Source organism: Camelus ferus, chromosome 7 (genome assembly GCF_009834535.1).
Source record: "Camelus ferus isolate YT-003-E chromosome 7, BCGSAC_Cfer_1.0, whole genome shotgun sequence".
In the NCBI taxonomy this organism is placed as follows: domain Eukaryota; kingdom Metazoa; phylum Chordata; class Mammalia; order Artiodactyla; family Camelidae; genus Camelus; species Camelus ferus.
The window spans coordinates 82,427,302-82,445,171 of NC_045702.1; the positions used below are offsets into that span (position 1 = coordinate 82,427,302).

Sequence of the window (17,870 nt, forward strand, 5' to 3'; positions counted from 1 at the left end):
GCAACAGGCATGGAACCTCCCTGCTACGATTTCACAGGACAGACGTAATGAGGTAACATGGCTGTTTCTTGTCACTTGCAAAATGAACAGGAAAAATAGTATTTGCAATCCGAATACTGGCAGTGTGAGGGTTGTTTATCCTTAAAAGTAAAATCTGAATTATTTTTATTTTTCAATATATTCAAATCAGTATTTAACCTTTAATGTTTTAGGTTTGTGGTAGTGTGACTGCTGTCTTTTCAAAACGGAGTATCTACAGATTCCCGGGGCTCCCATGATCAGATTCACTTTCTTTTTTTCTCTAATGTACGCTTTGTAAACATACCTACCAGGCTGCATGTGACACACAGCAATCAAATAAGCTTTTCATTAATAATGGCCATGATGATGGAATCAAAACTTAATGATAACCTATTAGCGCCCAGCCTCAACCCATATCAATTGATAGACCAACAGAATGAAAGACAAGCTTCAGAGTTTTCTCCAGATATTTAATGCAAGATGCAAAATCACCAGAGTCCAAGAAATGCGATTACCATTAGCTGGGCTGTTGCCCTAATGAAATCAAACACAAGTATTGGGAAACAGCTAAAAGCTTTAGACAGATGTATTTCTGTTCTTAATCGCCAAGTGTAGACAGTCCGATAAACAAGTCTACCACCTTTGCTTTTTCTCATTTCTGTTATGTATTTTGTAGATGATCAACTTTACTGGTTTAAGAGTTCTAAGTGTTATTTTTACTCTAGACTTTTTGTTTTTCCCCAATTAAGATGGGAAGCCCCAGCCTTTGGTATAAATAACTTATTTCCATGACAATACATAAAGGATATCATGCGTGTTCCTTGTCAGCTGTGCAGTCTTTTGGTAAGGGGGTGGCGAGAGCCTCTTTGCTCTCAGTAAGTGCTCGGGGCTGATGGATGAACACGCTAAACTTAACACCCTGGTTGTTGGCCGCTCTGACAAACCCACTATTGGCAGTCATCGTGATGGCTTTTAAGGTGTCTCCTGTGCCAAAGATCGTTAACGAGCGGCTATTGATTTTTGAACTGGCCACTAGTCTCAAGGCACGCTCAGAAGGCTGGTCGGGGACCACATTAATTCGCTTAATTAGCATCGTGGCCCTCTCTCTCTCCCCAGGTCCTCCTAAAGTATCTAGAATAGACTGGAAATCCTTGACGGCGGATTCACAAGCAAACAACTCCTTGTCCTTCATAAATGCCTCCAGCTGCGGGAGAACCTGCTCTCTCCTCTCTTGCTCTGCTTGTTCCGTGAGCACTTTTTCTTTGAAGATAAAGTGGCAGCCTCCGTAGCTGAGGGCAGAGACGTACGTAATTAGAGTCGTAATGTCCAGATTCACTCTCTTGCACACGTCGACCTTGATCTCCGTGGGAAACGCAACGCTGGCTAGGATGTTTTCCCGGTCGACTCTGGTCACCTGCAGGAGTTCGGGGCCCTCGTCATCGTCGGACTCACTGTCACTGGGCTGGAGTTCTTCAGGGTGATCTAACAGAGAGTTCACCGCCACGATGTCCCCTCTCACGGATATGCCCATTTCTCGCAGCTTCTCTGCCACGGGGCTGGAGACACTGTTGTAAAACGCAAAGATGATGTGAGGGTTGCTATACTGCACTGGCTGCTGGTGGCTGGCCTGGAGGAAGTCTTCTGCCTGCTCAATGACGCTCTTGTCACCATACTGACCCCTGCCCAGCCAGATGTTATGCAGAGCTTCAGCCTTTCGGCCGATGGCTTTCACCCAAGTGTGACCACCGTTTGCAACAACATCGACCACAAGGGTCTGCTTTTCTCCCAAGCTGTCTGTGTAACCAAAGACATGGAGAACGCTGACAACTTCCTCCAGGTTTTCTGCCGATTCCACGATGGCTCTTAGGTGTGTTAGGTTAGTGCTCTGTAAGTGGGACTCCTTAATAGCGACTTTCCCAGCTTCTACTTTCTGTAAGAATTTTAATTCTGCCTTCAGTTTGCTGCACAGCTTCGCCCCGCCTTCGATGCCACCTTTTCTTGATCTAGAAAGTGATTCTGCTCTCTTGATCAGTTCCTTGGCTATGGCAATTCGCTCACAGAGCATGGAGTGTGCAGACATGCTGACAGCATTATTCCTTTCCTAGGAAAACAAGAGCAATCAATGGTAATCAGTTCTTCACTCAGGATTTTAAAACTTCAATCTAACAACAAAGATTATGGAGGCTGGGATTCCGGGATCGTCTATGAACCTGGGATTCTGGAGTGACTCCTTCCTCTCAGAGCTAAGGAATGGATGACAGCTATACTTCTGAACTCCTCCTTATGTATGCTGGATTCTGACACACTTTAGACCTTCGTTTCTTCAGCCTGAAGGTCATGGGGCCCCAACATATTCCGGGTTAGGATAAAATGCGGGGCTTTGGCAATCTGCTACGTAAGAAAGTCCTGTATCAGAAGCCTTACTGTTTGGTTGGAGAGAAATTTTAGTAGAAGCCTCAGAAAATCAAGATGAAATGACGAAAATAAAAATACCCACACAAACTAGCTGGTTAACTAACTGCCCAAAGCAAGAGCATCTCTCTCTTAAATTGAACATTCCAAACCTTTCAGGCGTCTCCTTCAAACAGCTGCCTTGTGATTTCCCAGGGGCACAAGGCACACAAGACAAGAAATCAAGACTGCCTCGTTCCTGCGTTTGACGTCAACCCCGAATATTTCGAAAAGACCGAAGGAGCCCACCAACTTGGCGCCCGCTCCCACGCCGGGAGAAAAGCCCGGCGATGAAGTCCACGGGTGCAGCCCCCGGCGGCCTGGAGGTCGGCGGGGCCTCCCGGGCGGGCGGCGGGCGCTGCCCGGCCCCCCTGCACCGCCGGCCCCGCCAGGCCGGCTCGGGCTCGGGCAGCCCCGCGGCCGGCAGCGGGGTAGAGGCGCGGGCGGAGGGCGCTCGGAGGGCCGGCGCCCGCCACCCTCCCCGCCCGGCCGGCCCCGGCCCCTCCCGACCTGGGAAGCGGCGGCCCGCTCCCTCCTCCCGCGCCCCCTCCGCGGCTCCTCACCGGCAGCGCCCAGGACCGCGAGCGCGAGCAGGAGCGGGCGGCCACGTGCGCGCAAGGCCGGGCCCGGCCCGGAAAGCTCACCGGGCAGCCCCCCACCCGACTCCGGCCTCCGCCGCGGCTCTGCCTGCGCGCGCCCCGCCGCCTCGGGCGCCTCCCGCGTCACGTGGCCCGGCGCCGGGTGACGCCGCGCCAGCGGTTCCCAGGCGGCAGCGCGACCGCCCGAGCGGGGCTGACGCCAGGCCGGCGGCCATGCTTGTTGAGGGCGCCCGGCTTCTCCCAGCCCCGCCCCGCCCCGCCCCGCCCCAGGGCGAGCCGGGGGGCGCGGGAAAGGGGCGGGGCGGGGCGGGGGCGGAGCTCGCGGGGCCCCGCCTCTGCCAGCGGGGCGCCACCGCTGGATCCCCAGGGCGCCGGGCCGTTGGAAACGCGCCCTAGCGCCTAATCACGGTCGGACTTTGCCTGGGGCGGGCGTCGGTGCGTTTTGGCGGAGAAAACCTCCCGGTTGCGCCCCCACTCGCCTGCCTGGGCCAAGTACACCGTTTTGCTATCAAGCTCAAACCTCTGCGGGAGTGCCAGGCGATGGTGGTAGTCCTAGGAAAATTCTGGATCATTTTAACGGAAGAGAAAACAGGCTGGAGAGGCTTGTCAGAGGTTACACAGCTCTGTGAGTGCTGGTACTGGGACTTCTGACCCCAAGTCAAAGCACTTGCCACTGCACCATCACGGGCTCGCCCTAGAGCGTGGTGGTACAGAGATGTGCTGCCTCTCCGGAAAGGCTGGGGAATTTGTTAGCCTAGTATAGTGTCCAGAGTCACCCAAAAGGCTAATTTTAAAAATCAAAGAGTACTTTAATTTAATATTAATCCTATGTATGCCCACTCCTTTGCTAAACTTTACTTAAATGACTAATGAAAAAGGAATAAACTCACAGAACTAAAAAGAACAAGAGGTTGACTGCACATGAGATACGCCAATACGTTTTTGGAAAACAAAGAGCAATAACACTTACTCATTCCTTACTATATGTCAGGCATTATTCTAAGTGCTTTTCACGTACTAATTTATTCAATCCTCTTAACCTAAAAGACTTATTTTAAAGGTAAGTCCACCAGAGAGAGGTAATTTGAACCCACGAAGCCTCTCTGCAGATCGAGTAGCATCAATGATTCACACAGCAGAACCCCAGAAAGGCTTTGGAACTACAGATGCCTGGAAGGGAGGCGAGCAGTGACGCAGGACTGAAGATGGACACTGCTTACAAGTTGTATAAGGAATAAACACTCAAGTCCTCACCCTCACAAAACTCTCACGGGTGGCAATCCTGCCCCACCCTTCACCACCTCTCCTCCAAACCCTTGTTTTTCTCCGCAGAAACACAGCACTTGAAAAGACCACAGAGAAGTGATTTCTAGACGCTAATATTCAGTGTCCCCCAGTGAGTAGGTCTGGGAGTCACTCACAAACACAGCACTTCCAAACATTTTTCTGTTTGGAATCTGAAGGAAACAAGGCGGAACAAAATTTTTTGTTTTTTGTTTCGTTTTATAGATATCTTTAGCATCCTCCGATAAGAGATATTTCAGCCATGAATCAAAGGATTTTTTTAAGGAGAGAGAACGGAGGATAGGAAAGAGTTCTTCAAAATTAAAAATGATATCCCAAATCTTAAAACATCAATAGAAAAGTAGGGAGAGTGGGTAAAATCTACTAGAAAGTAGAATAAAGAGACAGGTGAAAAATGTAGCAGAAACAAAAGGGTCCAGTATGCTATGCAATTAATAGTTTTAGAAACAAAAAGACAATGAAGAGGAAATTTCTCACAGTTATGCTAGAAACTGTTAAGATCTCAATTTCTACAGTCAAGGGCCTACTGAGTGCTCAGTACAACGAACATTAGTAAGAAACCCACAAAAAGGTACGTCATTGTGAGATTTCAGAACGCTGCAGGTGAAAGAAAAGATCCTAAGAGCTGCAGAGGGGAGAAAAGGTAAAAATAAAGGACTGGACACCCCATTTGCAACAGCATTAGGCTTCTCATCAGCAAGAGTTGGGTGAGAACTGGCAGATGACCTGCTGTGTGACCATGAGAACAACAACGTGCAGAGGGTTTTACAGTCCTGTTGCGGGGGAACTGGCAAGAATTAGTTGACAACTACAGAGAAAACAAAGCAAACAAAAAAATGAGCCAAGATCGTCTCCGGGAAAATTATTCAGGAAACGTAATCATAGTATACTTACATACACGTAGTGAAAACCTTTTAAACTGAACACTGTGATCTAATTAAACTGAAGCAGACGGAAATTGAGGGTGGTGTTAATAGTTCTAAATTCTCATCTTGCTGAATAAAATGTCTCCATGATGGCTAACCTTCAGGAATCCAGAGATAACTCTGTAAGCCTACGATCTGAAATACAAGGGGTGAGCACCTGATGGAATGCCTAAAAAAGAAGGGAGTGATGAAACTCGGGGACAAGGCCTTTGATGAAAGGTTAGAATTATCTTTTAAAACAGGCTCATGCTTTGGCAGCCAGGTATTGCTGGTTCTATAAGGTCCGTGAGGGCCGGGTCAAGTCAAGGGATTCGTCTGAACTGAAGTGACTGTGTGAGGCAATGCGACGTTAACACAAAACTACCAGACTGGGTTTTAGGAAATTAGAATTCTAAACCAAGCGAGTTACCGACTCTTACACGTTCTTGGGCAATTTACTGATTGTCAGTTTGTGTTTCTTTACAACAGGGCCTCAGGGATGGCCTGTGTTAGCCAGGAGACACCTGATGGAGAGATGACGTTAACAACAGAGCTGGCGGTTTGGGTCCATGAACGTAACTGAGCAACAGATGAGAACTCCTCTGACCGCCTGTGTCACCCGATCAGTGCCCAGTGAGTCAGCACCCGTAATTACAAAGATCAACATTAACTTTTCTTCCTTATTCCTCCTTCCTTTTCAACTCCTTCTTGCCCCAACCTTGGTGAATTTTAAACATTTCCGTGCTTCACTGCTAGTAACTGTTTTGCAAACTTAAATTCCTGGTCCAGTGAGGAACCAGAGGAGAAAGAACAAGTGTGGGGAAAGTTTTTAAGAGAATATACAAAAAACATTAAACCTAAAATGGAGAGGGGAATGTACATTAGGAGCATTGGAAAGAAGCTAGAATCCACAGGCAAGAAAAGACAGGAGTTTGGGAATGTTTTGGGATGCAGCCAACGGGGTGCTAGATCCAAAACTTGAGTTTCCCAAGAACTGGGACAAAGGGGAACAGCTTAATCTTAAGGTCAATGAAAAGAACAAACTGAGCACAAAGGGAGAAGTGTTCTGGGCAGCTTCAAATGAACGGGGTTTTGCATTTAATGAGGGAAGAGGCAGAGAACAGACTCTGGATACAGAACTGCTTTGGCTAATTTTTCCTTTTATTCTGTGGGACCTATTCCATTAGTACCCAGTTAAGAACCCTCACGTGCCTTCCTGCTGTCCTAAATATAAATGCCTTTACTCTTCCCTCTGATTTTGTAGACTTTGGGCATTCCTCTGGTTTCCAGATATTGACATTAGAGAGGGTCTCAGCAAATTCAAAGGAGCTAAAGCTTACGGAGCACCTGACCTTTCACCTTGCCAGGCCTTTCCCTTGCATTATCAGATTTAGGCCCTAGAAAGCCCCCTGAGATAGTGACCCTGTGCAGTCACTCAGCCAGTTCAGTGGGGGAGCCGAGACCTCACTCCGGAAACCATTCCTTTTATCTCTAAGTTCTGTTTCTAGGTGCTGGATTCACAACATACCAAGAGCCCATAAGGAGAGATGGTTATGATAAATGAGGCCCTAGAGACAAGCATCTTGAAAGAAGAGGTCAAGTTGGCCACTCCCATCTCTCGTAATAATGCTTCTGCCACTATAACGATAGGGTTGTTACAGGGATGGTGGGCAGACCTGGGAATCCCGACAAAAATGCTCCAAGATAAGGCTCTTTCCCCCTAAAGCTGGCTAAGTCTTAATCAAAATCTTTTGAGCTACGTTTAAATATCAGGAATGCCTCCTGTGTCTTCTTTGGTAAGAATAGCAATGTTCATACGCTCTACGTTCTGTGAGCAAGACTGACGACATGATTTCTCTTACCCTACTATGCCTTAAAAAAAAAAAAAAAAAACAAAGCAGCATGCCTTCATATATAATAAAAATAGAGTTGATACCCCATTATTTGCTTGCTTATATGAGCCTTAATTTGCAGTAAAGGTTCTGATTACACTGAGATACATGAATGAGGGAGAGACTTAAGCCGTCATTTTGACATTTATGTATTAGTATTTTATTTCCAGCACTTGTGTTCATTCTGGAGTTAAAAAGATCTAGTAGACTCTAGGGGGCTCTTTTTAGATGCATTTACCTACTTGTGATGGAAAAACCAACAGGAACTAGCACACCATTTTTATTTATTTACATAGTATCTCCTATAGGAGACTATTTGGCTTAGACTCTTGGCAGCTCCAGTGCAATCTCACGGGGTTTCACTGCTCCACACCTAAGAGTGCCTGAAACACATCTATGCTTCCTGCCTTGTCTCAGAATCCTTGAAAGTCTGCAGATTCTCCCAGCTCTAAAAGCAGTGATGTTTACCAAAATCCGCCTTTTGCTTTACTGAAGCACAGACAACATCTGATAGTGAAGAGGTCACAAGATTTGACTTAACCAAAGTTGCATGAAGACCAAAGAGTGGTTTCACCGTTCTGCTTTGCAATGTAGTTCCCAGAAATCAACTGTTGATAAAAAGCAGGAGATAACTATGCTAAGATTTTACTAACCCCTAAAAAAGCTGGAAGTTGAATTGAACAGTTTATTATGATTTATAAGTCTCATTTTAAAAACATCAGTCCATTCAACCATGTAGAAATAAGTATGCAAAAAAAAACATACTTTAAACATGTTTAAGTTGAGATTATCTGAAATTCCGGGTTTTTCAGTCACTTCATTATTATGCGATGGCAGCCAAGTAGTCCTTAACTTCAGTGGGAGTGAGCCTCCTAAATCCGGCTTCATTGCAGATGCCAACTTCTATGTTATCTTCTGTCATTTGCCCTTCAAAGCTTTCCTAATGGAGAGGGTAGGGGAAAAGGTCAATTTTCCCAGCAGTTAATTATAAAATCATTACAAATCCAATTGTTAGATAGTGAACTGACCTTCAGGGTTAATATGGCTGTATGAATGGCATCTTCAAGTTCCAGATCTTCATTATATCTAAAAAAGAGGGTTTTTTTAAAAAAACAAACAAAACAATGATTTACAGCATTAACATTATTTATGACTTGTAAACACAGTAATAGCAACAGCATAAGATTTTTTAAAAATCTAAAATACTCTTAAAAACGTTAAGTTTCAGATTAATTCTTTTAGTCCCCTCACTGAGCAAGCTGTCCCCAAATAAGAAAGTGACAATTATTTGGTGCACATTCCCAGCATCATGAAGAGTGTAACCCTAACATGAACTTATGTGACGTATAAATATTTTAATATAATTGGAGTATGGTGGCATTATTATCTTTTCTAAAAGTAAGGCAGAGAACTCAGACCTTTGCTAAAATTTCTTTTGTTTGTTCTTATAATGTTTGGAAGACTCACTGATAACATGTCAAAGGGAAAGGACAGTGCTTTAAGATCCTAAGATTATTTAAGTTTACCGGGAAACCCCAGGTCTAAGATTTTTAGTAACCTTAACATTATGTGAAAACGTACTGAGAAGGTTCACTTGTTAGTTAAAATCAATCACAAAGTTTTCCCATTCAAAACGCAGGACCTTTTCCGGTGAACTACAATAATGCCGAGTCCAGAACACAGCTGGCAGTGAGCGAGAGCAGTCAGTCGTGCCCGGCGGGGACACGTTTTTACCCAACAATGCACTTTTTATCAAGCACATATATCACATCTTTATCTTCATTTTGTGTGTGTGTGTGTAATTATCATAGTGTAAACTGTTTACCACTTCAATCATTCAAAATTTTTCCTCCCAATTTTTTTACTCCAAATCCAATGGTCTCTTTTTTTGAGATGGTAGGAAAGATGAAGTCAAAAAAATAAATAAATAAAAACAACATTTAGGAAATGACCATGAGAATGTGAGGATGTACAAAGAGAAGTTCTTAAGAAATGAATAATATTGCTACTTAGTATAATGAAGGCTGGGGAGCCAGGGTTGAGAAAGGGTTTTGTTCGTTCCATCAGTAACTAGGCTTGAATACCCAGTAATACTACAATTTTGTTTAGATTCATGGTATTATTTAAAGAGAGCAGAAGGCCGTAAAGCAAGTTTGCTAATGCATCTAGTTTTATGAGCCTACCTTTTCTCCAGGAATGTCTTCCCATTCACATAGTTCTTTCCCATTGCTGTGGCTTTCCAGGCAAAGTAAGCTCCCTAATCAGGAATGGAAGAGGAAAAAAACGCATTTTGAGTTAATCTAATTATATATGACACTTCCATTTATTTCTTAGCTCTATAATTTGCTTCTAATTTCAAAGGTCACGGCACATTTATTGGAATGCAATGGAATATGTCACAAAATATGTTAAAAGGTTCGTGGAACAAATAAGAAAGAGGCATGAAGAACCTTTTAGAGGCTATGGAGTTCAGAATCCTGATTGTGGTGATGGTTTTCTCAGGTATTTATAGACATTAAAACTCCTCAAATTGTACACTTTAAATATGTGCAATGTATTATACAAAATTTACATAAAAAATAGAAACGGAGGTTAACATAAAGCAAATAATCAAAAGTAATACTGTAGCTTACTAGGATTGAACGGCTCTAAAAATCTGTCACATAGATCTGAAAAATGGTACCACCCTTCCCCATCATTGGTGACTAAATTAAAAAGACAGTTTTGCATTAAAAATTTTCAAAAGTGTTGATATTTGGTAATCTAATGTTAAACCAAAGCAGCAGCAACTATCATATATAACATGACCTCATTCGCTGACAAAATGCATAGACACAAATAAAAGAAACATATTTTACGACAAATAACTGCCTTTCAGATATAACAGGAGAAAAAAGGACCCAAGATGCAAACTGGACGCCAGTCACGGTGGCTCACTACCCACGGGAAAGGAAGGGAAGAGGACGTGTCACTCAGCTTCAGAAGCTCAGATATGGGGTAACAGACACAGTCAAAGTTCCCCAAATTCTTAATTTTTCTGATTTAAATAACAAACAAAATATTTCTCTTTGGCCTTTTTAGATTACAAAGTTTGATCATTAAGATTTGAATTTAGTGAATGTGCCATTATCTAATGACCCATCAATTACGAAAGATCAGTTCCTAGTTGATGATTTTTTTTCTTCCGGGTCTCCTCACAGCAAACGTGTGTGACTGTATGTATGACAAACACGTATGACTCCACTACGTGGAGTAGTGGTATCCTCTGCAGACACCTGCTAACTCGGACACCAGTCTGCTGCTATACAGCAGACAACTCACCCATTTTGCAAAACACTGGTTTCAAGGCAGTAATATCGATGTTTGTCCAGGAAGAGTCACACTCAAGTCAGTCCCAAGATTAAATGTACAAATGAATATGTCCTACTTCTAAAGCCCAAATGAAAAACAAAAACAAAACAAAACAGACAAAAATAAAATACTGCTAATTTTAAAACTATTTATGGCTTCCATTTTTATTAGATATTCAAGGAGCACTTGAACAAATCCCTCAGATGCATCTAGGGAAACTTACAGATGGATCTGACTGGAATAAATACGGTCGTCCCTCATTCCAACCACAGATAAGTAGAGAAACTCCAAACGGACGAACACCACTGAAGAAAGAAAAATGAAAATTACTTGGCATCTTCATGATGTTAAAGTCAACCAAAGGTAAGAAATTTATTAATAGTCTCAAGTCAAGCAAATTAACAGGCGAACCGAATTAAACTTCTAAGTTCATTAAAAAGTACTGAACATGTTTCGAAACAAACCAATTTAAAATGAATTTTCTTTATGGTACCAAGGAATAAGGGATCATTTTCGGAAAGGGACTGACACAAATATTGGGGTTAAGTGTGGGGTAACGCTTTGTTTCCCAACAAATACGACAGATTTCAACAAATGCAGCTTTTCCATTGGTTTTATGTATCAGCAACTGCCTTTGCACCACACCATCCACGTTCACATCCAAACTCAGAAACACTGAAATTAAGCTGAATATGGATGCCGAAGAGTTACTGCTTCCATCATGTGCTTACAGTCACTTCTGGTTAGAAAGAAATTTGGAAGCAGCAGTGACTGCCCATGAAGAAATGTTTCCAACCCTGGCAAGAGGACTTCATCCAGAAGCTGCTTTCTGCTGTTACATGAACCGCAAGAAAACATTCCCATTTTCTCTTTAAGAAAATATTCCAGATTCAGGTAAGATCAGAAACATTCGTCATAGTGATTTTCTTAAGGAAATACAGGAATATTAAGTCCTCTCTTTTTTTTTTTAATAATACATCTACTCTTATAAAATGATTTTTTTTTTTCTAATTCATGACACATTTCAAGTACTAAAACCAACTCACCCTGACTGGGTGTATTCTTGCATCACAGAAGCTACTCTCTGTACCAGCTGAGCTGTGGGAATGGGTTCTTGGTAAACGAGATAGTACTGTTGGGCCAGTTTTCGTGCTCTGTGCACAAGGACTCTGGCAAAAAAAAAAAAAAAAAAAAAAAAAAAAGGATTTAATTAAAATTAAGACACTCTACTATCTAAAGAATCACTCTCCTTCCATAAGCATGTATCTGTCGCACAAGTCTGACATGCATCTCTTTTGTAGAAGCTGAACTCGGCTCAAAGCCAGTCTTGTTCTTACATCTGATTCTAGTTAATTTCCAAGCAAATATCAGAGCACCGCCGAGGAGCTAAACCATAGGAGATGGACAAGAACGAGGTAAAAGGAAGGAAATTGTGGACTAAGGGTACCAAACAGCTCAGCAGTGACAGATGTACACACGAGAGCTTTATCTCTCACCATGGCTTCAAGATTGTGTCTGTCCCCCCTTATCCCAAGGGCAGTCACTTCATCTTTTCAACATCTCACACCAGGCAACATATTAATAGGCACACGTGTGAACACACACACAAATTCAAGCATATTTTTCTCACTCTGCCTCATATCTTTTCCATAGACTGGACTTCAAAGAGTACCCTTTGGAGATTACGGAACAGCAGGAAACATCAGTAAGACGAACAGGATTTACCGTGACCTGCTCATGTACTACTGATCTGAACTATCCACACTTCCCTCTGAACAACACACATGCCGTGTCTCTCAGTTTATTCTGTCAGTGGACGCATCCATTGCAGTCTCCCTTCTGTCCAGGGGTAACAGGACCCACTGGAGTGAATCCTGATCACATTCCAGGGACACCGCTATTTTTTCTGACTCATGAGAGTGAAATCTTGGCTCTACCTCTCTTGTTCCACAAAATTAAGAATGAAGTAATAATATTCCTTTTGCTTGTTAAATGACAAACACAGAAAGCTGTCAATCTCTTTCAACTTGCTGGCACCCCGATGTAACAGGATTACTCTCTCTTCCTGTGAAACAGAAAAGGAGGGGTGACATGAGCATCCAGATCCTGACGGGATTCAGTGGCCTTTCCAGAATTTTGTCTCTTTGCTACAAACATAAATAAATAAAATGAGGTTAACCCTGGATGGTGCCCTTTCTTTTGCTGTCTGACAACTTTTTCAAAATACAGTTCATTCCAACATGCATTGCTTTGATTGTTTTTAAAACACGTTAGAGAACAGCAAAGCCCTTGAGGCGGAGCCCTTCGAAGGTAGAGAAGGGAAAACCACTGGACAGAGATGGGAGGAATAAGACCCTATCCATCTCCTCCTTTACAGCTGAGTGGCACTGAGTCCTCCTTCAAGTGGCCCTCAGTCTGTCTCACGTTAGCAAACCAACTGCAGCTGCCAGTGATGCTGCTGTTGGTAAACTAAGAAAAACGGGAAGTTTGAGAGGTTCAAGGGAAAACATTCCCCGGGTTTTTCTGCTCAAAGGACAGATTACAAGCAATCCATGAGATGGTGAGAAAAAGAACAGACAGGACAGGGTACCTGTAGTCCGGGCCCATGCCGCTGTACACCAGACCTATGTGCTTGGTGATCGGCTCCACCTTGTGGACGCTTCGCTCATCATACAGGATGGATTTCTGTTTCTTCTCAGTTGCCAAGACCACACCATTTGCAGCTTATAAATAAAGTTAAAAATATATGTTTTTTAAAAACACCTAAATGTTGAATCATTGAAAGACTCTGCTTCAACAGTTTTCTAATTATGGAAGCATTTCAGCCAAACTCCTTTGTTTCTTATTTATAAAACCTTTTCTTCTGGACGTCTATATTAAAATCACCCAAGGAACAGTAAATCAACTTTCCCTGCTGGTCATCTGAACGCACTAAGAAATCCCTCAGCTAAAGGTATTACATAACTTCTCTTAAAGTTTTCTAGGACGCCTGAGAATCCATGTACTTTAAAACAATGGAATTCTGCCTACTTGGCCTACTGTTCTTATAATTTAAAGTTTAAAAATCAATGATACATTTTGAATCAGGTATCTGTAAGTTTTATAATTAACCTTTTCTAAGTTGCAGAAAAAAGAAAAACTGCCAGAGAATAGTGAGATCTATAATCAGTGGAAAAACAAAAGAATACTCAGTTCTCTGGACAGGAAAGACTATTGGTGGGTTATCGCAACTCAAAGATAAAGGTGTTATGTTTATTTGCAAAAAAATTAATCGTTTTTTTTGGCTTACTGACTTAGATTCTTTAAACTTCAAAATACTGTAAAAGAACAAAAAGAACTGTTAGAAATTATGCTGCCACAGCTATTTCTTTTTACATTACTTACTAATTAATCCCCAAAGAACATTAGGACAGCTAAAACCAGGAATCTGAAATGAATGAAGCAACTAATTACCTTTAATTCCCACTGAAGGGGCTCCTCCAGCTACCGCAGCCAAAGCATATTCGATCTGGACGAGTTTGCCAGACGGGCTTAAAAAGAAACAAAGGTACTTGCTAAATCCACACATTCTCAAATATTTATTATAGGAACACCTCTGAGAAAGGGCAGATACATAGGCCAAAACCACTAAATCAAGCACCAAGGAATAGCTGGGCTCTGAAAATTTATCATGAAGTTGTACAGAAACGAAGTTCACTGGGTGCTTTGAACACACTCATAGTGAAACACTAATCACTTTCCTTTGGTTGATCTTTCTTGTTTGCCACTTAAAGCAGCATCATTCCTGCTGCCTTCCCCCACTTGCTAGCCTTGTGACTTTGGGTAAGTTACTTAACCTCTCTGGGTCTCAGTTTTCTCATCTGTAAAATGGGGGTAACAGTAGTGCAGTAATTCCCCACTTCAAAGGTTGATGTGAAGATTAAATGAAGTGATGCCTTTTCTGCCTGCCACAAAATTAGCAGTAAGTAAACACCAAACAGTAATGTTATTAAGAACATGTGTGTGTCTATTAAATATCAAATAATGGTATATATTCCATATGGGTGGAGTTAAACATTTTATAAAGTAGTCATGGCCTAAGACATAAGACCTAGATATAAGTCACAACAAAGTATTTTCTGTATAATGTAAAACTATTTCTAGAAGCCATGAGCTGGTTATACTCAACAAACCTGGTTCCATGAGTTTAGCAGCCAAATGCTAGGCCCAAACTGGCTTTTTAGGTTATAGTTTATTTCAATCTATTTGTTGAGTTAGAGCAATCACCACAAACATCTCCAACCTTTCTATTCTTATAGAGAAAAGTCCTTGAATGAAAGTCATTTGTCCAAAGGGACACACGACTAGGTCCGTATCTCCAGGCTACTATTGAAAACATAATCTTGAGTTTCAGAAGGTCATCTGTTTTATCTTCATGAAATTGTAAGACACTCTCTTTGTCACTGAAGTCTCAACTCCCACCATTCCCCTTGCTCCAGACACACAACTACTCTCAGAATTCAAAAACCCATTCGACAAGCACAACCCTCGGTCTGCAACGCATTTCACTACTGTCTGGTCAACGCTTTCCTGATCACCCTCCAATCCTTAGCAGAAATGTCACATCCTCAGGGAAGCTGCCCTGACCACCCAGATTAACTGAATCCCACACACTCAAGCCTACAGTGTCCTGTGCTTCCTCTTTGGCTAAGGTAAGACTCATCATACTTGAATTATTTTTACAGTATTTACAAAGTGTAAGCTCTGTGCGGTCAGCATTCCAACACATAACCTAGGACCAGGAGACCACAAACGTTTGGCTGACAGACAGACACACATCTAGACCTATTGAAGGCACGAGCCTAGGGGCAGCAATCTAAAGACTGTTAAATGACAAAATTAACTGACTTGAGTAGAGTAACATCAATAAGCATTTAAATTTTAAAAATTAGGCTGTACTTGTTTTTCTTTAATGGTCACTATTTCAACAGTCTTATCATGCATGACTTTCTGGGTCCACCCAGTTTTCAATCATTCTTCAATACCTAGTTCAAATGCCTCTGTGGGATATTTTAAAGCCTCAGGTTAACTTAAAGTTACCCATTCCTCTGCAGCCATAATCACGTGTACATTTTTTATCATTGCACCTTTCTGTGAGAGAGCTCACTGACCTGTGAGCCCACTGAACTAATCACCAATCTTTGTATTCAATTCTGCCATGACCCAATTCCAAAGTATCAGCATTTCTACCAGCAATAACCGAAACAGCCTTCTAACTAGTTTTCCCCTTTCTACTCTTACTTCCACACCCCAGCCCAGAGTTACCTTTGTACCATGTCACCCCCTCCCCTTAAATCCCATAATAACGTCTCCATTCACTTATAATAGAAGCTCCTTCCTAACTCCCTTGCTCATTACACTCTAACACATTGGCCTTAGATCAATTCCTCTAAGAGTTTAAGGTCTCTCCCAACTTCACCACTTTCATACAACGCTCCTCCCTGTCTCCAACTCTCTCTACCCCTCAATCTTCAGTTGGCTCCCTTTCAACTTCCAGCCCCCCAAAGCACCCCTAAGCACTGGACTTTACTGGACTACCCAATCTAAAGTTACGTTCCTTCTTTTGCCCCCTCTTTATAAAAATTCCCAAGTAAGAGAAAAATCTTCTTCAGAATGCATCAGCAGGCATCAATTGGTTTACCCACTTACTGTCAGTATCCCCAATAAATGTAATCCTCAAGAACACTTTCTCGTCCTATAGTATTGTCTCTTGTCACTTCCACCATTAATAGTTTTAATTCTGATTACAACAGGCTAGAAACAAATGCTTTTAATCTAAAACAGAACTGTGCCATCATGTTAAAAATAAGTGTAGTTTACTAGGAATTTATTATAAAGAGTCAGCCTCCGATAATAATTAATTGTTTTATGTTCCACCTCCACTAGGATTACACTTTCTTAAAGATAAAGGGCCAGGTTTGCTTTCTTCACCAATAGGAACAGTGACTACGGGGCAAAAATTGTTTTCTATCATTGTATACGACGAGATCTTTAATTAAGGAATGAAATTAATTTCACTCAAAGAGGAAAAATTTATTTTACTTATTATGGCAAACTGCCAAGAGTAAGGAACACATTTTCATATTTAAGAAGTCATCATATGGTAATGGAAAGTGTATTAATTTTGTCCTCAGGAAGCAGCCAGTTTGAATGTTAACTCAGCTACTCGTTTACGATCATGCACAAGTTATTTCATTTGTCTGAGCTGTGGTTTGCGCATGTGTAAGATGCTGAGACAACATTTATCACACATGGTAGTAGAAAGAGATGGAGTAAGCTGTACCCACACAGAAAGTACTCAACAAGTTGGATCCCGCCCGCCTTTAGCAGCTGAGGAAACACACTGCAATTAAATGGGGTATTACTGATCCGTAGGAAAAAGGTCAAATTGAATCCTTCCCCGGTTAATTTCTTAAGTCTTTTGGTGACGGTTTTCTTGAAAAATGTACTTACATCCTAGTTCTAAAGTAGTTCAAATCCTACAATCTTTTTTTATTTTAAGTCAACATAGCCTCCTTCCAAAGTAACAGCCGAAACACAAATGTAGCCTAAGAGTTTGGCGCCCACAATCACTAAGGGATAGAAAGATCAGCGCTTTCATTTTCAGTCCTTCAGCTTCTAATAGGGCCATCGAGAAAACCGAAAGCGGGAAGAGGTTTCGAAAAACATTCCAAGACCAAATGCAAACTGTAAAGTTGGAGCTTTCCGAGAAAAAAAGGGACCCCAGAGATCTGACCGAGATTCCGAGCCCTAGAGGCTCCCCAGTCAGGCCTACTTGGGTCAGGAAGGAAATCCTGAGTTCTGAACGGGACACCCGGAGACAGATAATGCAAAGCTGCCTTCTTCTCTAGCCCCCAAAGCGAAAGCAAGTCCCTGCGTGAGGGCCTCATCCTCCCACAGCTCCAAGGTCGCCCTGGATCCCCCAAATCGCGTTCCCATGACCCCCGGCACCACTGCTCCCCAGGCCGCGGGAGGGCCCTGCAAATGACTTTGCAAAGTCGCACTTCCAGCCTCATTCCCTATTGGGCCCCCCGGAGGCACCAAGCCAGAGACCAGGATGTAAAAGACCGGGTCAGCTGAGCTCCTACAAACTCGGCTAAACGGAGGACCTCAGGGGCCCCTTCCGTACCTGAATGTAGTCAGCGAAAAGCTGTAACCACGCTCCGCCATCTTTACCCGGAGACCCAACGCACATCCGCACACACGCGCACTGCGGCCTGAGTCGTTTCATTTCCCCTCCCCGAGCCTTTCTTTCTCGCTCTCTGATTGGAGGAGAGGCAGAGACGCTCCTGGGGCATGCTGGGAGT

General features: G+C 42.8%; 2 protein-coding genes across 4 annotated transcripts; both read right to left on the minus strand.

Moving 5' to 3' along the window:
- Positions 1 to 470: 470 nt before the first annotated feature.
- On the minus strand, positions 471 to 3,284 carry C7H7orf25 (chromosome 7 C7orf25 homolog). Of its 3 annotated transcripts, none has more exons than XM_032484275.1 (2): positions 3,117 to 3,284; positions 471 to 2,122 (listed from the first exon to the last, which is right to left on the minus strand). In XM_032484275.1, exon 2 carries the CDS (start codon positions 2,099 to 2,101, stop codon positions 830 to 832), a length of 1,272 nt encoding a protein of 423 aa, XP_032340166.1. In that variant the 5' UTR covers positions 2,102 to 2,122; positions 3,117 to 3,284; the 3' UTR covers positions 471 to 829. The 3 variants fall into 3 exon arrangements, with proteins under 3 accessions (XP_032340166.1, XP_032340165.1, XP_006192146.1); XM_032484274.1 differs by having other exon boundaries at positions 3,036 to 3,282; XM_006192084.3 differs by lacking the exon at positions 3,117 to 3,284 and adding an exon at positions 2,586 to 2,715.
- Positions 3,285 to 7,309: 4,025 nt separating this feature from the next.
- Positions 7,310 to 17,813, minus strand: PSMA2 (proteasome 20S subunit alpha 2). The gene is made up of 8 exons (XM_006192083.2): positions 17,693 to 17,813; positions 13,978 to 14,054; positions 13,115 to 13,247; positions 11,571 to 11,693; positions 10,748 to 10,829; positions 9,357 to 9,430; positions 8,202 to 8,259; positions 7,310 to 8,113 (listed from the first exon to the last, which is right to left on the minus strand). The coding sequence occupies exons 1-8, from the start codon at positions 17,731 to 17,733 to the stop codon at positions 7,997 to 7,999; spliced, it is 705 nt and encodes a 234-aa protein (XP_006192145.1). The 5' UTR covers positions 17,734 to 17,813; the 3' UTR covers positions 7,310 to 7,996.
- Between the last annotated feature and the right edge of the window lie 57 nt (positions 17,814 to 17,870).